The 24,274-nt window shown below is 40.7% G+C and overlaps 2 protein-coding genes across 2 annotated transcripts; one reads left to right on the forward strand and one right to left on the reverse strand.

Annotated features, from left to right (window-relative positions):
* The first annotated feature begins 10,278 nt into the window (after window positions 1-10,278).
* Window positions 10,279-15,015, forward strand: LOC119898833 (E3 ubiquitin-protein ligase MARCHF8-like). The gene is made up of 5 exons (XM_038713102.1): window positions 10,279-10,691; window positions 11,593-11,773; window positions 11,951-12,095; window positions 14,133-14,177; window positions 14,274-15,015. Exons 1-5 carry the CDS (start codon window positions 10,348-10,350, stop codon window positions 14,594-14,596), a joined length of 1,038 nt encoding a protein of 345 aa, XP_038569030.1. The 5' UTR covers window positions 10,279-10,347; the 3' UTR covers window positions 14,597-15,015.
* Window positions 15,016-18,009: 2,994 nt separating this feature from the next.
* tma16 (translation machinery associated 16 homolog) lies at window positions 18,010-23,134 on the reverse strand. Its single transcript, XM_038713103.1, has 7 exons — window positions 23,061-23,134; window positions 22,836-22,936; window positions 19,894-19,931; window positions 19,704-19,788; window positions 19,429-19,577; window positions 19,285-19,327; window positions 18,010-18,923 (listed from the first exon to the last, which is right to left on the reverse strand). The coding sequence occupies exons 1-7, from the start codon at window positions 23,061-23,063 to the stop codon at window positions 18,743-18,745; spliced, it is 600 nt and encodes a 199-aa protein (XP_038569031.1). The 5' UTR covers window positions 23,064-23,134; the 3' UTR covers window positions 18,010-18,742.
* Window positions 23,135-24,274: the final 1,140 nt, after the last annotated feature.

A 24,274-nucleotide genomic window follows, 5' to 3' on the forward strand; every position in this document is an offset into this window, starting at 1 on the left:
AAAGAGAACAGAGAACCTCTTGGATGAGAGGTGAAAAGTATCTTCAACCAGTTTGACTTGATATTCCTTTGAGTCGTGTGGAACACTTAACTGAATCTGAAAAAAACCCAGGGGATTCTTTCAAGTATAGGTTACTAGTTAACATGCTAACAACACTAGCTCTTTCCCAGTGCCCAGCAAGGCTAAACACACATGTATCTACTGAACACAAAGAGGCAGTTAATAGCATGATAAAACTTTAACTATAAACAAAACTGTAAAAAAAAATCATATTTCTAAACTGTAAAAAAATATATTTCTAAAAATGGCTAAATATTCTTTTAATGTATAGTTATCATGACTGTGTTTGTTTAGTGTTTGCTTTTGCATGTGCAATGTTTTTTGACATCTGGAGCTTTACATAAGCACATGAAAACACCACATGAATATTTAATACTTGGAGTAATAAAATGATGAAGTAGCACAAACATCTGTATCTGTTCAGAAATGCAAATTCTGATTAATCAAAAATTACCTGAAGAGCACACATGCACTGCCGTTGGCCTCATAATTAAAGGCATTTCAGTCTAATTTCTTTTTAACCACAGTATGAAAGTTCGGAGTAGTGATATGTGATTTATTGCCAGATAATCTCTTTCATGTTTGATAATGAAAAACTGATCCATCTTGTTAAACTACCAAACTTTACAGACATGTGCCCCAGTCCCAGTACATGTGTCCATCTTGTCTAACACCCAGAGGAGGTTGCAGAGTGTTTGGTTTGACTCCACACAGGACTACTGATTTAAAGCAGGCTGTCAGCAAATCCCTTGATCAGCTTAGACGATATAGTCACTGAGTGTACGTGTCGGTTGGTACACCCAAGATCTGCTTTTTGTATGTCAACTATAGAAATTATAAAGAATCTAAAATCAACTTTGAACCCTTTAAATATCCTGTAAGATACATTAAGCTTGAAACTTTCATACTTCTAAACATACAGGTATTAAACTGTGTATATACTACAGTATATATCTAAATACTAAGATTTACCAGACCTCTAGCATGTATTACATGTAATCCAGTACCTATTAAAGAATGTTTGTGTTCATTTCACATTTTTATGCATGTGTATTATCATGTCCACCAGAGCTATGGAGTATTTTAATAAATATTGTTATAGTCATCAAATCCCATTAAAAGATTGAAACAATGACTTGATCCTACAATTATTATCTGTATAGCCAAAGCCATATATATCTTATTCTCTGTGCCATAGACCTCCAATGCATCCAATGTGAGGATGACACGTTCCTTGACTGCGACGAACATGAGCACTGTAGTTTGAGTCAATCGCACATCGTCCTTCTGCTGTAGCCTATATATTAACTCACGGCTGTAAATAATCCCTATAATTGTTTAAGCAATGTTTGCTTAAAACTATAGTGTCCAAATGTTTTGGGAAATTGCTTTTTAAAAAGTGTTTTTATTGAGAGAATAGAGCAAATTTAAACAGTTTACATCTATGATTTACATTGCCAGTTTTTCTGTTAAAGTGAACATACAAATAATCAAGAGAGACATGCTAATAATAATGAGGAAAAAAAGAAGAAACAAAAGTGGGACAAGAATGTACCCACCTCAAACTAGTCACTGAAATACTGACATGCACTTGACACAGTGTTCCAAATTAAGACACAGGCAAATACTTCTGTACGTTTTTAAAAAACATCTAAGGTAGTGACTCTATGTAGAAAATAAGTCACATTCCTGTATATATGAATAGACCTACACGTACACACACACATACACCTACATACACAAGATTACACAATAATTGTTTGAAATACAATCAGATGTCTTAGGTCAGACTGGGATAGGTTATTCATGGGGCTGAGAGCCACAGACAGAAAAGGAAGTCAGAAGTATTGAGAGATGAACTAAGCAATTATTCGGCTTTGCCGTTTTCATGGGCTTAATTGGAAATACGAGCATTTTCAGTATAACAACCTGTGGCATACTGTTCTCTCCAGTTACAAATGACCCAACCTGACTGACTGAACATGCATTTTTATTGCTGAGTTGAATATTCTGAATAATGTTTGTTTGTGTGTCTTGATTGTGGCAAAAGTCACATTGAGGTCACGTCAGTGTCCTCTGCAGAGACGAGCCCCCACGACAGCCAAGAGGTTCTCGTCTCACGCAGCAAAGAGCACCATCGTGGACACTGTGGCCTATTTGTATTGTCGTTGATTCCACCCTCTAGGGGGTATAGTTATATAGTTTTTTGGGGGAGTTTTAGGGTGTTTTCACACCTCACTTGTTTGGTTTGGTTAAAACGATCCCTGGTGCATTTGGTCGGACTGGGCTAATGTGAAAGCTGTCAGTTGAATTCTGGTGAGATCAAAAACACGTAAGTTAGCTTATTATTTCTGTTTTTTTTATTATCTGCTAATTTTGAAATCTGTTCAGGAAGCAATCTTATATTTGATATGTATAAGCCATGTATATATTTATGCAAAGCATTTGGTAACCTCCTGTGCAGATCACCGCAGGTATTTTCCCTGATTAACAGGTCAAAAGCTGTTAAAGATCTTGTACTTTGCCAGATCAAGTCTATTTGTATTGTCCAATCAACGAGTTACCGGTCAGTCTATATAACTTCATCCTTACTACGCTTTGTTCGTTTGTAAAAACCAAAACTAAAATGCAACAATGTATAATTTATTTCCCTTTCGTCCAGACCAAATGAACAGAACGACAGGTGTTAAAGTTCCCTTAAAAGCTTGCAGCCTGTGCCATGTATTTCTGTTTCCCTCGCTGTTAAGTGCCCACTGTATAAGGACCCACTAGAGGTCCTTGCTCCCTCTGCAGTGAGCCATCAACTCCGCCCCTGACGACGACTATTATCTTTTAAATCTAAATTTCCTCCTGGGAACAGGTTGCGAACAACGGGGGGAGCCTATGTTTCTCTATCATCATGGATCCATGCGTAAAATCAGGAGCGTCAGACTTCTTCCCCCACCCCCAAAAGCTAGGGTATCTGTGTGTGTGTGTGTGTGTGTGCGTGTGTGTGTGTGTGTGTGTGTGTGTGTTGGAGACACATTTTCACACATAGCTCATTCAGAATCCAGCACATATTCACAGTACAGACATACAAGTCAGCTGAGACTGGAGGTGTGTTTCTGCTGTCCCATTATGCACCTGGCTGCCAGTAATGTTTGCATTGTGACTGGGAATGAAAGCTAACTGAAAGAAGTGATGTAGGAAAAGTTGATTTGAGAAGGACATGGAAAATGTTGTGTTGTGTCTAAGATTTCTTGTTGCATTTGCTCCATTGTATTTTTGCTTAATGCATTTGGTAGTTAACTGGTAAACTTTCCCAACCCACAGCAGAGTATGTGTGAAATCAACAAGCTCTGTTTAGATGCCTGCCAAGAGATACTGATGTTTTAGGGCCAATAAACACTTTAAAAACTAAGTAGAAATGTCCAGTCCTCATTCACTACATAGACCAAATCTTATTTATTTCATGTAAAATAAGAAGCAATTAACTCAATACAGACAATATAATATGATGACGATATCAGTCAGGTACACACATTTGTCTACTTGAAGAGATTTTGCAATGCTGTTTATACTACAGTCACTATAACTTTAGGTGTATTAGGACATTGTGGCCAATGTTGGAACGAAATGATCTGGACTGCGTGATGGCAAATTTTGCATTCATGTGATGAACTATTTTGATCTGTTTGATATTTGCTCTGCTGAATTACCCCCAAAACACACTATGCCAAACTGTACTGTATCGTAATTTAAATCAGTAATATAACATTGCATATTATGTGATGAATTCATATTGCCTACTTGTAAGCTTATCTGGTTCGATAGTGTATTGGTGCCTGGAAAATAACTTGCGATTCAAACACCAGGGGACATCCCTGGATTCAAACCCAGGTCTACAGGGTACCAAACATGCAACCTTGACCGCAACGCCAATGCCAGTCCAAGCGCATTCAACTGTAGTGATGGTACAGTTCTCCCATCCCAGGGTGCCCCACCCTGGAGGCACCTCATCCGGTCACACACACTGGGCACGCCTCTGATGACCTCACGGCAAGCCATCCCACTTCTGACACCATTTGTAGTGAAGGGCGAGAGCAGTCATCCTACCCGGATTCAAACCCGGGTCTACAGGGTACCAAACATGCAACATTGACCACAACGCCAGGCTCGTTGGTATGGCAGTCAAAGCACATTCTCAACCGTAGTGAAAGTACACCGTCACACAGTAGATGAGGCCACAGATGTCTGACCGTTAAGGTCATGGTCTAAGAGTTGAGTTTAGACAACCAGCGCTCTTGGAAGTTCTAGAAAACGTGCAATTAGTTTGCTTTAAATAGAGACACATTGCAGAGCAGCATCTTGTTAGCAGGATGACCAGGTAATAGGATTGTCTGGCTTTAGCTCTGGTCACAATGAAATAACAAGGACACATGTCGTGACTTCCGACGCCAGATTTCAACCAATCAGAACCAGCCAACACTGAATATATAGAACATGATGGTGATGTTAAAAGTTGTTTAGTTGTTCAGTTTAATGATTATATATATATAACAACACTAAAGTCATGAAATTTACCCACATTTTATTTCACTTTTTTTGTGAACAATTGAAAATCTAGTTTGAAAACTTAACATTGCCTTTGTACAGTTATCAATGTGGACATTTCTGGGCAACATGAAACTGACAGCAGATTAGAGAGCTGAAACCATCAGTAGATTAAGTGATTAGTTTAGTCTTTTTCAAACGTAGGGGCATGACCCAAGATGGGTCACGGACCCATTTGTGGGCTTGAAATGCATAATAGTGCTATGCAGTGCTTACTTTGGTACCTTGAGCACATTGGACAACGCCTGGTGCTAGCTGTCACAAACAAAGCGTTATTTATTTACATTTAGTAGAGATAGATTATATTATCAGAGCATTCACAATAAAAATCACTTGAAATCAGCAGGTGGAAGACCGAGGAACAGCTGTTTATGGTTCTCTATCCCTCTCTTCCTTCACTTCCCTGTTGCGTCTCTTCTCCCACGGATCGCTGCTACAATGAGGAGGGAAGGAGTTAGTGCAAAAAAGTTTACAACCACGAAAAGCAAACAGGGCGATCAGACAGAGTGCAGTTAATTTACAAATCCAATTGAACAATGGCGTCAGACGCTTTCCTGCTGAGTTGAAGTTTTTTCAACTCGAGGCACGTGGACAGCGCTGCAACTACACACGCCACCCCCTAATTTAGCCAGAGACATTTCACATTTTCATAGCACAAACGCCCCGTTTTTTCAGCTGTTGGGCTTACAGTAATCACATTCTAAAATATTTAGACACCAAAAAGCATTAAAACACTTGCCAGCATACAGCGATATATGTGGGCCTTGCAGATTTTGATCAGAATAAGAATCAGAAACAGAATCAGCTTTATTTGCCAGGTACGTGTACACATACGAGGAATTTGACTCAGGATTGTATATTGCTCACAATGTGCTTACTTACAATACAATAATAATACAATAATAAAATCACACACAGGCTACAGTATAGAGAACACATACTGTATATACACACTATAAACAAAAACAGTGTGGACAGATTGCCACAATAGTGCAAGGAGTAGAGTGCAAAGGATGCCGGAATAAATAAGTATTATGTGCAGGTGTTATATACTTGAGGTAGGTGGATTTGGCATACAGTATATACAATATACAAAATGACAATATAACAGCATGAACAGCTCTGAAATAGAGAATGATGAATAAATAATAAGTGGTAACCAGTAAACAGGTGGCTGATTGGAGACAGAGTTACTGGGTTATTGCACAGAAGTTGTTCCTGACACTGTGAGGCAGAAATCAGCTGTTCATCAGAGTGATGGCTTGTGGGAAGTTTTGGCGTACAGTGCTCTGTAGCGCCTCCCAGAGGGGAGAAGTTGGATCTGCAGTGATGCTTTCTGCCCGTTTCCTGACTCTGGAAATGTATCAGTCCTGAATGGAGGGCAGCTTGGCACTGATGAGTTTTTCTGCAGTCTGACTGTCCGTTTGTAGTCTGTTCCTGTCCTTTTTGGTGGCAGATCCAAACTAGACAGTGACGGACGTGCAGAGGACAGACTGAATGATGGCTGTGTAAAAGTGGACCAGCAGCTCCTTAGGCAGGCAGATAGTGACAAAGGAGGTGCCAGATCCAATCTGGGAGATCCTATTCTGGCAGGATCACATTACACTCAACAAATTTGATTATTGCTGTGATATATTTGACCCCACTCCCCACTCCAGCTTACAGATCTTAAATTCATGGTTTGTTGTGTTCTTTATCAGTAGTTTGGGTCCCGCTGAGACAACAAATTTCTCTTTAGGTCTTGAGCTGAAAAAGTTTGGGAACCCCTGGATTAGTTAATTGACAGAAAAGAATGTTGATTAAACAAACTCTTTAAATGTTTTTTAATAAAAAAAATGGGAAATATTCTCTGGTTTTATTCTCTCAAATGTGAAGATCTGCTGCCTTTCTGTGTTTTATAATATTTTTATTAAAACATTTTGACATTTTATAGACTAAATAATTAACCAAAAATAACTGTTCTTCAGCAGATCACGTCCCCCTTTGCTCCTGTGTTGACATGAATGCAGTGAAATATTGTTGGGATGTCTTATTAAGGTTATATCTTGTGTGCCAAAGAAATGGCCGGGTTGAAAACAGCAGGCTACTCAGGTGCCATTCTCTGTGTTCTCTAATGATTTTCTCCCTGCAGGGGAGGAAGGCTCCCGGGCGCTCAGGGAGTCGATCTAGCAACATCTCCAAGGTAACCGCTGAATATTAGCGAGTGTAAAGGGCCAAAATCAAGGTCACAGTTCAGAGTGTATGTTAGCATCATTTATCCAAGCAGAATCTGATGTGCAAGAATGTGTTTTACTAACCAATCAATATATAGTTGCTCTAAGTACACACTGTTGTATGTCTCATGAGACACAGAATTATGCCTTAAGCTCCTCTTATGTATGATATGGAAGGGTTGTACTAATAAACCTTTACAATATTTGTAAAGGTCACCTATTAGCATCTTTTTCCAAATTGACTGTATATGTCTAAAGATAAATCAGGACAAAGTTAACAACTAGCTAATGTCAAAAACCTAATGTCTAACAGCTCAAGGCTCAGATACATTTCTCAGGAGTTGGTGGAGGCCAAAGCAGAGCTAAAAAGAGAGTGAATACTGGGCTTCAATTTGTCAGGTGGCTAGAAATAAAGAAATGCTCAGAATGAATGGCAGTGTTTCTCTATGGATGCTGGATGTGTATGTGGGCAATTGCATGCTAACATGTTAGCAATAACAACATTAAAAGGCCAAAAAAGGTCAGGATTTGTCAGCTTATTTTGGGTTCTTTTCCCCAAAAATCAACTAATGCAGCTTTAAGATAATTCATGTTTATGCTTTATCATTAAATACAATCTTTATTTTGATTATGAAATCATTAGTTAGTGTGTAAAGATGTTGTGATATTTAGAAAAACTAGTGATAGTTGATGACCAGTGACAGATTTTTGTACTTGCATAGAAGCGTGGACGCTAATTTGAGTCCGTTTGTTGTTTCAGGCCAGCAATTCTACAACAGGACTCACCACAGCTTCAAGAACATCAATCACCCCGTCTGCTCAGGACATATGCAGGTAAGACAGCTGTCTCTTTAAGATTTACCCAGAAATACAGTCAGTTGGGCAGAAAGTGCAAAGAAATGGCACCAGAGCAGCCACAGCTCTCTGTGATGTTAACATGTACAGTTTAAAGCTGCTTCTCTGGGAGACTCAATTAGTATGGTCTGCCCCACCCCGAGGGCATTAACTAAATTGCTGAAATCCAATAGTGGAGAAAGATGGCTGATTGCAGAGCCTTTAGTTTTTTATATCAATTGGTGGTGTGGTCGTCACGGCGACAGGCTTAGTCCTGAAAGGACGCTGTGTTTGTTTTCAGTTTGGACTCGATGCCTGGATGCTTGGACCTCCATTTGTCACATATCATGATCAAATCATTCTACATTTGCCATTTACTATTCTGATTACCCAGCCTGATAATCAGGGCTAAATAGCCATTTTCTTTCATTATTCAGTCACACATCATGTCCCATTACGTTGTTCAGTTATTTTGTCCTAACCACACAAAGTGAAAGCCATATCCGTCCGTATTTTCACAGAAAATATGCTTCTGTAAGTTGCAACCTGTAGACCTGCATCTCATACGTTGGATATTTTGCTCTTGCTCATAGGAATGACATTGCCATCCTTACCTACAAAGCTCTGATTAGCTCTACCAGTCATTATTTAAACATGAAACAGCCGTCATACAGACCTAAATGAATCACTGAAAAAATCGGAGATGTGATCCAGAAATATGGAAGCAGGCTGGATGTTATCCTAATCCTAATATCTCTGAAGGATGCTGCCCAGTGACAGTTGAAATTCACTAGAATTACATATATACATATTTATGTATATATAAAAAATAAAATAAAATCCCCCTCTCACCCCTTGCGGGGTGGTATGTGCAGCCTCAAGCTCGGGACCCGGGTTTGGGTTTTTGCACAGTAGTTTGAGGGTTCTGCGCAGTATCTTAGCTGTTCCTAGGACTGCACTCTTCTGTACAGAGACCTCTCAGATTTTACCTGGAATCTGCTGTAGCCAATCTCCCAGTGCTCCGATTACCACTGGCACCACTGTTGCTCTTACTTTCCACATGTTTTCTAGCTCCTCTTTCAGCCCTTGGTATTTCTCAAGCTTCTCGTGTTCCTTCTTCTTGATGTTGCTGTCGCTTGGGATTGCCACATGTATCACTGCTGCCTTCTTCTGCTATTTGTCGATCAACACGATGTCTGGTTGGTTAGCCATCACCAGTTTGTCAATCTGGATCTTGAAATCCCACAGGAGCTTAGCTCATTCATTCTCAACTACCTTAGGAGGTGTCTTCCATTTTGACCTTGGGACTTCCAGCTCAAACTCATGGCATACTCATTACCCGGCCTCTCTCACCGGGATTGCTTGTTCCAGTAGCTGACGCAGACCTTGTTGACCCGGGCGAGGTCCGAGCCGGTATGGCTCTTGTATTTGCGGTTTCACTCATGCCCGAGGTAGGCTGGTAGCATTAAGGACCTTGCCTAAGGGTCCACCTGGATACCCCGACCTGACCGGGAATCGATCGACCCACAATCACCTGTACCAAAGTCAGTGGCATTAACCACTGAGCAATCCAGGAGCTATATATATATATTAGGGCTATCCCCGACTAAGGATTTACATAGTCGAATCAGAATCGTCAAGTCCTGCCTATAGTCGACTGATAGTCGAATCATGTCATGTGTGTTTTTGTGCGCGCCGATTGCGAGCCGAAGCTAAACTGAAGCTTATTGTTGACCATTTTCTCTCTCTCTCCCTCTCTCTCTCTCTCTCTCTCTCGCCTCGAATTTTCGACTATTGGGGGTCAGCCCTAATATATATATATGTATTATTTCAGTCTTTCAGCAAGACTGACATATTTCTAGAAATGTTACTGATAAATAGGAGATCTCATAGTGAACTACTTTTTGATAAGGATAAGGAAATAGTCCCTGTGAAAAGTGGATATGGTTTTCCAGAGTAATGGGGACATAGATTCTTAATAGTTTTTAATGAAATTTTTACAAATACTACCACAGATGAAATCCAAATCAGAATCTGTACATGTAAAGACAAATCATTCTGTCGGCTTACAATCAGGTTTCAGACCATTTTTTAGTTTATGTCATCACATTCATGTCTTATCCATCTCATTTCACTTTTATTGTTTTTTACACATCTCCATCTGTGTGTGTGTGTGTGTGTGTGTGTGTGTGTGTGTGTTCAGCCCTGGCCAGCTGACCCGCTTAGAGGAGGATACTTCTGAATCCCACAAACACAGCAAGCACACACACGTTGCTGTGATGACCGTCAACAGCACAACTCTGGGCTCGTCAGCTCAGGCCCAGAAGAAGCAGGTGAAGCGTCGTCACCGCCGCAAGAGGAACAGCTGCGCCACCCTCGACTGCGTGGAAACCAACAGCAAACAGGAGCAGACTGACCGCAGCCTCAGCTCTGACCGCAGTGAGAAGGGGGAGAAGAGGGAGCGGCCTTCCAAGAACCGGAGAGAGCTTCCCCCTCGCCTCCGCTGCTCAGGGGCCATCGAGTCAGACTCCACCTCAGACGATGAGGCGTGGCGCGAAGCCCGCAGTGGAGCAAAGAGAAAGCTCGAAGAGTGCGGCGCCGCAGTGGAAGCAGCCGAGAGAGGGATGGAGCGAACAAAGCAGAGGTCATGGAGCTGCAGTCGGTGGGCTCAAATGAAGGGAAGGAGAACCAGGCTCTGGTGGAGGACAGCGGAGGCCTTAAAAAGCGGCACAGCAGCAGGTCCTCGATGAAGAGAGACGGCCACATTTCACAAAGGGAAGGCTCACATGGCAGAGATAAGAAATGCAAGTCACGCAACGCAGGAGATAGCTCCTCATTGGCAGAGGACGGCGAGGAGCTCATCACCAAGAGATACCAGGAAAAGGGGTCAGGGGGTGGGGACATGTCAGTGCCAACACCACAAAAACACTGCCGTGTGAATGGAGGCACAGCGCAGCCCTGCTCTGATGACTCTGAGCTGGAGGTCTGCAGGTTAGTGCATATGTTTGTGAGCCTATATGAGTGTGGGTGTGTGCACTAATCATCTGTCAATATCAGGTTCAAGTTCAACTTAGACAAAGTAGTGCAGAGCAGGGACGTGCACAGGAATTTTGAAGGGCAGTTGCTCTGACCTGAAAAAAGGCACTAAACACAGTATCCAAAATGTATTAACAATATAAATGTCACCAAAATACATATGAGAAAAAGAGTTCCTTATATTATTGTTTATTGTTTTTTAATCATTATTATTATTATTTTTTTTTCCTTTTTTTATTTGAAAATAAATAATCTAGATTGAATTGACAGATGGGGAAAACTCGCTTCTAATAAAATATTAAATAAAAAAACGCTTAGATTTCGGAAAAAAATACAATCCTTTTTTAACCTTTTGGCTTCCCGTACATTCAGTTGCGCTTCTAGCTCGTATTCACTTCTGTTGGTACGTATCACGTATGGTAACTGGGCAAAACTACGCATGATTTGTTGTAGTATAATTGCATAAAGGAAGGAAACAGGAATTCCGGTAGGGAACAGAATCGACTGACGTGCAGGCAGCGCTGCAGCAGTGCAGCCACTTAAACAGAGTTTGCCCTTCCCCTACTGACTTTCACTTTCGGTGCCCGAATGGAAGTGAATGAGGCTTTGCGATCGCGATTATTTTTTTATTTAATTTTTTTTTCTCGGAAGGGCGAGTCGGAAGGGCAACTTGAGTCAGGAAAGGCAAACGGGCAGTTGCCCGGGCAACCAGAGCAACCCCCCTGTGCACGTCCCTGGTGCAGAGGTTGAATTTCATTGCCTGTTCTGATCTGTTTGTGTGTGTGTGTGTGTGTGTGTGTCTGCTATGTGTGTTTATTTTCTGTGTTTGTGTGTGTGTGTGTGTGTGTGTGTGTAGGATCTGCCACTGTGAGGGGGATGACGAGTGCCCGTTGATAATGCCTTGTCGCTGCACGGGGAGCCTGAGTTTCGTCCACCAGGCATGTCTCAACCAGTGGATCAAATCCTCAGACACTCGCTGCTGTGAACTCTGCAAGTTTGACTTCATCATGGAGACGACACTCAAACCTTTACGCAAGGTAAAGCTCATAAACCTCATTCACAACTATGAACTGGGATCTGCTCTACCAGTCAAAAGTATCAGGCTGTAATAATGTAACAACACCATCTCTCTCTCTCTCTCTCTCACTCTCTCCCTCCGCCTTCAACCAATGTTGCCTCTCATCCCCTCCCATCTCCATCCCTCTGTCTTCCAGTGGGAGAAGCTACACATGTCCAAGAGTGAGAGGAGGAAGATTTCCTGTTCAGTGTTGTTTCATCTGATAGCAATAGTTTGTATGTTGTGGTCAGTCTACGTTCTGGTGAAAAGAACCGCGGAAGAGATCAGACTTGGGAAGAACGGTCAGTACTTTCGCCCGACTCCCTCTTTCACATACCGGAGACACGCAGGGTAAAATTTGTTGATGTTTGGCTTCAATGAAACAGTATTATGATCCAAATCAAAGGTACCATGGGGAGTTTTAATTGTTAAACAGTTTTATTCACATTCACTATTACTCACATAAAGGTGTTGTGTGTATAAAAACAATAAACATGTTAATTCATTTCCTGCCTCAGTCAACATTTGCAAACCATACATTTTTTGAAACTGCATTGTTTACATATGCTTGCAGTGAAATGCAGGTTTCCAGTTAGCTAAAAAAACGTTGGAAAAAGACACCTAATAAAAACAACATCAGATCATTAAAACATTGCAGCACCTATTGGTCAAAAACTCCACATTGTACCGTCAACTTTTTCACCTGCTGATCTTTACAGCTGTTTGACTCTGGTGATGCCATTTCGATAGGCTTCCTGTGTGGTCACGTGTTGTATTCATGTTTTCTCTAAATTTAGTGAAACTAGTGAAAAAATTTTGTGTGTGTGTTGTAAAGCATAAATCTCCCAGCCTATACACTTGCTGCGATGGTCATCCATAAGTGTCCCTCTGCACATTAGGGATCTAGCTCCATAGTGAAGACTTGAACAATTGCACATATGTCCGCGTCATGTGCAGTTTTACCTAGTTTCACATATTGATGCATACAAAGCCTTAAATTAAACCATGTTATCTCAAAATTACAACAAGCTCATGTTACAAGGTAGGTTTATTTGTCACATTACAACAGGTTGTAAAGTTGTAAAATCAATCATAAAAATAGTGGACAGAAATAAACTACAATTAATCAAGTGCAGTGCTGAGGATGAATTTTAGTATAAACGTCTGAGAGCTTGGGGCTCTGTAGGCATCTCAACTCACAGATATAACTGATGCTCAGGAGATTGGTACCAGTGATCTTCTGAGAAGTTTTAATCACCCCTCAGAGCCCTCCGCTCCTGGGCCGTGCACATCCCATGCCAGTTTGTGATGTTTCCAGTGAAAATTGAAAATGCAGTTAAAATGAAGCAACAATGACTTTAAATAGACACATTCACTAGATTTGTATATATATTGTTTATGTCTCTTTAACTGTTTATTGCATAAACATTTTCTGATAGAATTCCTGTTTTTCACATAGTTAATGGTTGGAAAATATACTTGCTTTCAAGACTTTTTGTTTTGTATCACATAGATGATCCATCAAAGTGAACACTTACCCATGTTTTTATGTTAACGTATAATCATACATTAGAGTGAGATATATTATGATCAGATAGCAATGAGAAAAAAGCATTTCCTTCAACACCAAGAGAAAATGAAACCCAGAAAACAAACGAGTTTCAGATGGAGTTCACCACAAGGACAAGAATCTACCAGCAAGGTTTCATTCGGTCTCTGCTCATAATCTCATTACATTTGAGAAAAACAGAGCCAGCTGAAGGTTCACTGTGATTACACAAATCTCTATTCTAAAATACTTAATTAATCTCACAAAGGGAAATTCAATGTTTTCACTCTATTGCTAGTATTTACACACAGGTCTAGTCTTAAGCGTTCTTGGAGGTGAACTCCAGCTACTAGTCCACACTCCACAACTCTGGTCCAAGCTGGATTCAAACCGGCAACCCTCCAGTTTCCAGCCTCATCCTAACAGACTGAGCTACGCCGCACCCATGTGACATAAACTAAACATGCAAAACCACCAGTCTTTCGTTGACTGACACTTTGGCAGGTCACTTGATGGTCGCACACATCTGCTTCTCCTTTATGAGTTTGTCACGATTTACATCTGTGCTTTTGTAAGTTCATTGTTGTTTTGTTGATGGTGTGATGTGTCGTGCTGTGATCATAGTGTATCTGTATTATGATTCTCATATTGTAGGACCTAAGGCTAAAGGTAGCAAACACAGATATATATTAATAACACTAATATATATTCCGTGTATATCATAAATAGCATACATGTTTATTCAGAGATCATAGAAATAAGGAGAAATTACACTCACTCTTGATTGCAGAGGAATTATGGAGAGTTTCTCTTCTGAAGTACTATTCGCAAGACGGTAAGCACAGCTCTGCACACACCTCTGATCATGAACCATCACACATCCTGCAGGTCGATTTTCAGCCGCAATGTGTTTGTGTGTGTGCATCCTCAGAAGTGCTGGAGTGGCCCTTCTGGACCAAGCTGATTGTGGTGGCCATAGGCTTCATAGGTGGTCTCATCTTCATGTACATCCAGTGTAAAGTGTACCTGCAGCTGTGGCGCCGCCTCAAGGCCTTCAACCGCATCATCACTGTGCAGAACTGCCCAGAGAAAGGCGTGCACAACTCTCAGTCCTGGCCCAGCGCCCTGACCAACGGCAGGCAAGAAACAGTGGAGGTCCCAGTCAGCCCGGCCCCCGTCCCGGCTCCAGGGGCACAGATGGATTCAGACGTGTCAGTCGAGGCTGCGGTGGCCCCGGCACAAAACCCCAACTGAAAAATTCTTCTCCTGCTCAGAAAGAGTCCTGAATCACACCCTGCTCATCAATCGCCACAAGCTGGTGTAGCATGGTGGGATCTAGACTCGTACAGTGTTTTAGTGTTGTTCATCTCAGCTCCTGTGATTACTAATCTTGAGTCATAATGGACAGACTTAAAGTCCTTCAGTGATCAACGACAAATGAACTGCAATGATGCAAATGTGCAAAGTAAAGACTAATGTGGCAAGTCAGAAATAGAGAAGAGGAGGTGAGGTGAAGTAAAGGAAAACAAAGCCATCGGGAGCAGAAGTTTGTAAAGACTGCAGTTGTGTTGTAAATTGACAGTTTTATTCCTGTATGCACTTTCTCAAACTGCACTGACACGAGTTAAGGGTGTGAACACCCCGTGGATGCTATTAAAGTTCTCAGTATGCTTCAAACAAACCTCGGACAACACGTCTTACAACCATGTCTGAAGGCTAAACAAACTGTAGTTTGTACGACACGTCGTCTGACCATGTCTAAAGATAGAAGTGTTTGTTTTCCCAAATTGCAACATTCACCTTAAACATGGTGTCAGAGATGTGGGAGTCACTGAAAAAATGGTGCACACTTTGGGACAGTTTAGAGCATTTATGTTGTTGCATTCGGTTGTACACACCAGACGTGAGGGAGGGTGTAGTATGAAGAATGTACAGGAGAGCTTGAGGAAAGAAGTTGCATACCCTACCCATTTCCACACCACCTCACATCTGGCCAACCATTACCCGAAGCGGGAACCGGCGTACATGAAAGCGGGTATCAGATGCTGTTATGGTGCTTTCAGACCAAAAGCGAAGCGAGCGTTTGGGGCGGTAAGTTTACATACAAAGTCAATGCAAAGACGTGTAGAGCTGCGATTTCCTGTCGGGCAGCGCGAAGCGATGCGAAGGCAACGTGAAGGAATTCGCGTGAGTTGAATATTTTCAACTCAAGCGAAGAAGTCGCATGACACTGAGTCACGATAGTTTATCAGTGTTGTCCGTACATCACCGAGGATCAAGAGCGTTGTGTGGAGAGGGCCAGGCAGAGCGGGGGACTGAAAATCTGCTGGCCGGCTGAGAGCTGCTACTTGGGGAGAGGAGCAGCGCTGCAACCATTGGACAAATAAACACCCGTAGTCGGTCAGATTCTGAAGCTCGGAGTTAACTGCTTTTATTAAATTAGCTTTTTACTTTAGTTTTTTGGATTTCAACGTAGATTCATCTTCACTGGAGCTTCTCAGCAGCTAGCTTCTGTGCACATCCGGTTCCAGTGTTGTTGTTAGCGTCGTTAGCTCTGTTGGACTACGACTTCATATTTAATATTATTTAAATATTAATCATATTTAATTCAGTATCTCCGAAAATTAGAATATTACTTAAGACCAATACAAAAAAAGGATTTTTAGAAATGTTGGCCAACTGAGAAGTATGAACATGAAAAGTATGAGCATGTACAGCACTCAATACTTAATTGGAGCTCCTTTTGCCTGAATTACTGCAGCAATGCGGCGTGGCATGGAGTCGATCAGTCTGTGGCACTGCTCAGGTGTTATGAGAGCCCAGGTTGCTCTGATAGTGGCCTTGAGCTCTTCTGTATTGTTGGGTCTGGCGTATCGCGTCTTCCTCTTCACAATACCCCATAGATTTTCTATAGGGTTAAGGTCAGGCGAGTTTGCTGGCCAATTAAGGACAGGGATACCATGGTCCTTAAACCAGGTACTGGTAGCTTTGGCACTGTGTGCAGGTGCCAAGTCCTGTTGGAAAATGAAATCTGCATCTCCATAAAGTTGGTCAGCAGCAGGAAGCATGAAGTGCTCTAAAACTTCCTGGTAGACGGCTGCGTTGACCTTGGATCTCAGAAAACACAGTGGACCAACACCAGCAGATGACATGGCACCCCAAACCATCACTGACTGCGGAAACTTTACACTGGACTGCAAGCAACGTGGATTCTGTGCCTCTCCTCTCTTCCTCCAGACTCTAGGACCTTGATTTCCAAAGGAAATGCAAAATTTACTTTCATCAGAGAACATAACTTTGGACCACTCAGCAGCAATCCAGTACTTTTTGTCTTTAGCCCAGGCGAGACGCTTCTGACGCTGTGTCTTGTTCAAGAGTGGCTTGACACAAGGAATGCGACAGCTGAAACCCATGTCTTGCATACGTCTGTGCGTGGTGGTTCTTGAAGCACTGACTCCAGCTGCAGTCCACTCTTTGTGAATCTCCCCCATATTTTTGAATGGGTTTTGTTTCACAATCCTCTCCAGGGTGCGGTTATCCCTATTGCTTGTACACTTTTTTCTACCACATCTTTTCCTTCCCTTCACCTCTCTATTAATGTGCTTGGACACAGAGCTCTGTGAACAGCCAGCCTCTTTATCAATGACCTTTTGTGTCTTGCCCTCCTTGTGCAAGGTGTCAATGGTCGTCTTTTGGAAAGCTGTCAAGTCAGCAGTCTTCCCCATGATTATGTAGCCTACAGAACTAGACTGAGAGACCATTTAAAGGCCTTTGCAGGTGTTTTGAGTTAATTAGCTGATTAGAGTGTGGCACCAGGTGTCTTCAATATTGAACCTTGTCACAATATTCTAATTTTCTGAGATGCTGATTTTGGGGTTTTCATTAGTTGTCAGTTATAATCATCAAAATTAAAAGGAATGAACACTTGAAATATATCAGTCTGTGTGGAATGAATGTATACATTATACAAGTTTCACTTTCTGAATGGAATTACTGAAATAAATCAACTTTTTGATGATATTCTAATTATATGACCAGCACCTGTATATAAAAACCGGACATAAATGGATGTTACTTGGAGAAAAGAAAGCGAGGAGGTTGAACTACCTGGTGAGTTCAGAAAACATGTGTCTGTAACTTTATTCCAGCTATCATTGTACTTTACTGTGACCAAGTTAGCATAGCATAGCCCTGATCGATCCAAACTCCATTCAGAAAACAAACATTTTAGAAGTTGTTGTCCTGCTGTCTTGCTGGCAGACCTGACCAAGCACAAATTCATGTTTAACAAATCTGCATCATATTGTAGTTATTTCGGCATCAGTTTAATCAGTTTATTGCTATTTAATCACAGCAAAATGTTTACTTTGGGTTCATACAGTTGTAGTAATGGCGAGTTGTTTATTCACGTTATCGCATTAAAATCGCATTAAAATCGCCTTCTCGCGTTGTGTGTGAACGGTTGCAGCGAATGTACTCACGCGAGGAAAGCATCGCGAGGTTGGTCTGAATGCCGAATTAGACAATCCAACAAGCTCTGTGTTTGAAGTATACTGAGGCCTTAACTCTCCTTCTGGACAATCAGGTCTTCAGACACCAAAGAGTCAGATAAATAGAGAAACACTTATTTAAATAGTTACTTTAGCTCAGAATGAATCTGAAAAATGTAATGTTTTCAAAAAAAAAGCCGAATTTATTTATGATCATAGGAAAGTTTTGAATCTTTCCAAAAATAGCACATCTCAACTAACCCAGTTGTTTGTTTTGTTTTGACTGTTTGCAGCTTTACGTGGTCCTGCTCAGCAAGGTCCCGTTATTTATACATTGATGTAACTAGCTCTTTCATGGTTGCCATCTGTTAATGTTTTTACATTCAACTTGACACAGTGTGTGAGTGACTGACCTGTCAATCTAAAAAAGGTGACTGTTGTTTACACGTTTCCACTTTTCTAAAAGGTTAATTTGGGTTTTTTTTGTACCAGTGTCACCGTCACGTCATTCAGCATTTAATTTTCTGTCTTATATCCACCACAACATTAGAGAACTCAACATCCGTGTCAAAACCATTTTTCTATCTTCGATTGGATAAAATGGAATATTCAGGTTACATACGATGCATATTTGTCTGTGCAATAAACAATTAATGTAGAACCCCTTACAGACTGGTGTGTAGTTACTGAGAAACAACAAGACTTTAAGGAGGGCAGCAGAATAACGGTTGAGTTTCCCATCAGAGATTTTGGCGCCATCTTTTGGACAGTCCTGGAGTAGCAGCCCTTTCCCCCCACACAGGCGCACACAATTTGTCTATAAAAAGCATTTGCTGAAGGCCAGTCTGATGTTCAGCTCCTCAGTAAGCTGTCCTGAACGGACGACTGGAGCTCAGATACCGACAGAGCCTCAGTTTGAGTCCGACATCAGCACCATCTCATCCAACTCATCATCCAAGTCATCTTCGTCCTTCTCATTATCATCTTCTGCCTCATGTTTCTCCTCCTCTTCATGCTTTGTGTCCGAACCTTTGTTAGACACCTTTCGCAGTTTGATATTTGGAAGTTTCTTCAGGTCACCGGTCCACTCCCTGCCAAAACAAAGGATCAACAAATGTCATCAAGCGTTATCAGAGAGGATGTTAATGAATCCTCACGTGTCCCATGTGCAAATCATATCCTATAAATCCTAATATTATTTGAAATTATTCAAACAGTTAAGTACATCAGTATCTTTAGGCTTTAGCTCAGCTTAGTCGGTAAAGTGTAGGACTCTTCAACAAATGGATTCTGCAGCGAATGTTTCTCAGATCACGGCATGTGCTAGACTGGACAGATGGTTGCAATTCACAACCCTCACCACTACATGCCACTAAATCGTACACACTGAACCTTTAAATACATAGATTGTAAAAAAAAAACAAAAAATTATTCAAGCTCATATCCACTCACTTGAATGTTTTCAGGTGCTTTGCATTGATGATGTCTGGGATCTCTGAAGAGGACAAAACACAGGATCATGGAGTATTTTCCAAAACTGAATGTGTGCAGTTTCATACCATGTGTTGTGCATGCATTTATACTATGAGGGCTCACCAAATCCAGTGCCTTCATATTGCGCTCGCTCTCGCTCGATCGTCTGTTTGATGACAGCCTCTCTGGCACCATGGAGACGACCCTGCCGACCTTTGATGCCGTTCATCAGCTCAATCTGCTCCAGTTCAGAATCAAACCTTTTGAGGTACCTGCACATACACATCAAAAACAAACAGAAGATCACTCAACATCAGGTTTTCAACAGTAGGTTGTTTTAGATGCATTTCAGATGCAAAATGACGAGTGGCCAAGAACACATGGACCCCATTTTTGACCTTTCAACGACGTCACAAGCATCTTTCCTGGTGTAAGCGGTCTTTTCTGGATCCAACTGTCCCTGAAACCACAACAGCTTCTCACCTGTGAGTCGAGAAACAAGCGAATGAAGGTAAGAGATGGTGTTTAATGGAGAGAGATTTCATCCTCACAGCCAGCAAGTACGTTTAACATGATAAACAAGCTTACCAATGCTGCTCAGACGTGTTGCTTTGTCAGTCTTCTGCCTGCAGCATCAGAGAAACCATTAAATTAAAGTAATCCGATCCTCCCACAGTGTATATTAAGCAATGTTCGATTATATTTAAGTATGTTCATTTCTCTTTTTTTCAGAAGACATGTTTAAGCCTTGCTGTATGTGTGATTCACTAAAAAGTATGTTACTATTAAAAGTAAAACAAGTGGGTAAAGTTTGCATTTTCTCTCATTCAATGTCTTACTACAGGTCTCCATTTGAGTAGCAATGATTATTTTGTTAGTTGTCAACTATTAAATTGATGGCCAACTTTTTGTCTTTTTTTTTTAAAGTCGGAATTATGTGTTATCAGCTTCTTACACAAATATCTTTGGGTTTTGGACGAAACAAGACATACGAGGATGTCATCCTGGGCTTTGTGAAACAATGATCAACATTTTTCACGATTAATTTCTGACATTTTATAGACCAAACTACTAATCAATTGATTGAGTAAATAATGAAAATAATCATTAGTTGCAGCTCTGGTCTACATCCATGCACTGTATATAACTTATTGACTTAATGTGAACGAGGCCTTCAAATGTGTCATTGTTGTTTATTCCTTTTTCTGATTCATTCAAGTTATTTGGAACTTTGTTTTGCAAAATACCAGGAGGCTTATTGCAGAATACTGACACAAGGGGTAGATTACGGCAAATGCTACTCAAAACTAAGTGACACTGTGTTTTTTGATTTGTCAAGTTTAAACACTTTTTAGTACTTGGACCTAAGTCAAGTGTTTGGGTCTGCAGACCTGCAGAATTTAGGTGAAACATGAGAGGTTCAACTGTAAGGATTCACTTTGCATAAGTATTCCTGTACTCTTTATTATCTTTGATTTAAAAATAGTTACAGGTTGTATATGTTGTGACCTTCAGCAAATGTCACACAACACAAAGTCACTGCAGTTAAATTCAACTGATACCTTTAGAAAATACCAATGATAATCATGTACTTAATAGCTCACTGACACACACATACTGTAAAGATCTTATATGTTAAATATATATATGTTTGTGAACTGTGGTTTGTAGCAGATACTAATCAGAGTTTAAAAGAAAAAATCAAATCAGTTTTTATTAAGGGGCTATATGTAAGTTTTTGATTTTAATAAATCAAATTTTCATTCCCTTATTGTCAATGGGCTCCAAACTCACTCAGAAATGAAGCACATGCCTGTTTTCTCTCTTGCTTGTATCAGCCACTATTCTGCTTTTAATGTGAGGACACCTGGTCGGATTCAGCCTTGTGCGCGCTCAAGGCCTCTCAGACAACAGAGACAACACGGCAGCTAACGAGATGCAGTCCACTAACACCAGCAAAACACAGGCTCCATGTAAGGATACAAAACAACAACAAAGCTGTATTGCTTTCCATATTACTATCCTGTGTACCACTGGTATTATGTTAGTGTTTATTTAGCCTGCAAGAAATGATGTAATGTAATGGTAAAAAGCAAATTGTTTACTATCCTATAGTGTATGCAGCCACCAGCTAGTGTTGTGTCATTCAAAGAACGTTTCGTTCATTTGACCTCTTCTTGTATATGACTCAGGAGGAACGAGTAGTCTTCATTTTCACGCATGCATGAATAGTCTTGGACTCTTACGTTCACTCGTCAGGGTCGCAGAGTCCATCGCAGGGCCACACATAGACAGACACTCAGGACAATTTCGGAGACACCAATTAACCTAGCTTTGGATGGTGGGAGGAAGCCGGAGCACTTGGAGAGAACCCATGCGTACACGGGGAGAACATGCAAACTCCACACAGAAAGGCCGGGGCAACCGGGTTATGAAGCCTCGACCTTCTGGCTGTGAGGCGACAGTGCTAACCACTGTACCACCGTGCCGCCCCGCCGCAATAACCAGCCATTTAAAATGAACGAAATGACACAAAAAAAGATTAGTTCATTTTAATGAACAAGATTTGATGACTTGAGTCTGTCAAAAAAGGGACTTTTCCCATCACTACCCCCAGCAGCCAGATGACGCTACATTAGCTCTGAACTGCCGCTGTTTGCTTCGTTCAATATAGATTTAATGTGGTTTTACCAATACTCAGGTACGCAGCTTCTCCACCTCTCAGTCGCTGTGACTAACACACATATGCATGAATGACACCTGTAACGTTGAAGTAACAGAGCCTGAACATGTTTGGAGAAACGCCACAGCCTGCGTGCTGGTGTTCCTGCATTTACTGCAGGATTTCTGTATGAAAGCGGTTGTGTTTCGGATTATGCTCGCTCATGAGTTCAAGCGAGCAAGCATACGAGCACACGCCTGGTTGCAATCTTAAAACCGCACTGCTAGTGGCCACTGAAAACTACATAATGCCCCTTTAAGTAGTTTTGACCAGTGGCGGAACTTAACTAGGTAAATATACTCAAGTACTGTACCAAGTACAATTTTCAGGGTACTTGTACTCTACTTGAGTATTTCCATTTTACTTTCAATCCGCTACATTTTGCAAGCCAATAGCCTATTGTACTTTTTACTCCATTACATTTATATGACATTACTAGTTATTTACAGATTCAGATTACTAATAGAAAAAAAACCTAAAATGATTTCCCATCTGCAACACTAGTGATGTATGTGTTATACATGCATCAATTATTATAATACAGAAATATAATAAATATAAATCTGAAATGTAATATATATTTGGTACTTAGGGTAGTATTTTGATGCTAATGCGTATACACTTTTACTTTTTTGAATGCAGGACTTTTATTTTTACACTGCGGTATTGCTATTTTACTTAAGAGTAAATATTTGAGTACTTATTCCACCAGTGTTTAGTATTTTTGACCACACGAGAAGTCAGTTGTGCGCAAACGTAACTAACGTGCCGCATCTATTATGTGGTGTTTTATTTCTTCTCTACACACCTTTCTTTCTTTTTCAGTCTGATTTCTTCTCGGGCGAGGTAAGCAGCTTTCCTGCTGAACGGGTGAACAACCTTCTCCGCTCTTCCTTTCTGAACCTTCGGCTGAAAAATACAAGCAGAAAACAAAACAATCAAAACTATTTTCGGCGTTAAACCCAACTAGCCGTTCATTAAAATAGCAAAGCATTTATGTTATGCTGACAGAAACAAGGCACATCAGCCTCACCATTTTCACTATTACAACACGCGTACTCCTTTTCTGTTGACAACTGTAACGGAAGTGGACGCATCCGTCACCAAATTGTGTCCGGACGTGTTGCGGAGAAGATAAAACGGTTCCTGTCTTCAAGGCGTCACAAAATCAATTCAGCTTAAAATTTTGAGCAAATTAATGTTTAAAATGTTTAAAAATTACTCTGTTTTACTTTGTATATTGAAATTTGTATTTTGTAATTGGATTTATTTGGACGGCTTAATGAATACAATATTATTTAAATGAAACCTTGAAATCCATCACTAAACTTGAGATGTGTAGTTTACTGGATTATTTATGATCCCTGTCTCTCTCGGGTCAGCACTCGGTTTGTCTTGTCTGTCTCTACGTATTTCAAATAAATCCGTTGACACAATAATATATCAAGTTATTTTAAGATTATGAAATTCCAAATAAAAATAGACATTACACTACAAATTCTAACTGGGGTTGTACAATGCAAACAAAATAAGTAAATTAAATCAAAAATTATTGAGATTGAGCCACTTAATGACATTACACAACAACTTGTGTGAGTTCCTATTGTTTTAATTGGCAGTTAACTTGAACTGCAGGACAGATAGTTTCCTTTATTTAGTCATGTAAGCATCTGAAGGGAATCATTTTTTTTCAACTAAAACATATACAGTAACTTTGTTTGGAAAGCGACATGCTGTTTCGTTCAACAAGATAATGTCATTACCTTCTTCTAACAGAGATTTACAATAATTTGATGGATGAACATTTGAAGAAGTACAGCTGTGATTGCATTATGTGGTATTATTCATTATAAACAAATAACTTTCCTTATGCTTCACTTAATTTCTAAACGGCCATTACAAAGTATGACGTATATATGAGTCAGGGGTAAGACAAGACAAATTAGAATAAAAAACAAACAAGTTTATCATCTCTACACATGTACTGAGAAGAGCAGTCTAGTTCAAGCTGCTTCAGTGGGACCAGTCGTGACAGTCAGGCTTTTCCAGCACCTCAGGCTTTGTTTGGTTCATATGTTTAAGAGATCAGATATGAGGCATGCAGAACAAGACCTGCTTTGTTTTAAATACGATCAGTTTTTAAAAAAAAATCAGGACAACCAACTATCTTTCGCACACGCGCACACACACACACACCAACTTGAATTGGTCAATTGTATTATCTGAGATGTGACAAACTCTTTCACC

This window comes from Micropterus salmoides, unplaced genomic scaffold (assembly GCF_014851395.1).
Source record: "Micropterus salmoides isolate LMB-PRFRI ecotype aquatic unplaced genomic scaffold, ASM1485139v1 Ms_hic_scaffold_12, whole genome shotgun sequence".
NCBI classification, from domain to species: Eukaryota; Metazoa; Chordata; class Actinopteri; order Centrarchiformes; family Centrarchidae; genus Micropterus; species Micropterus salmoides.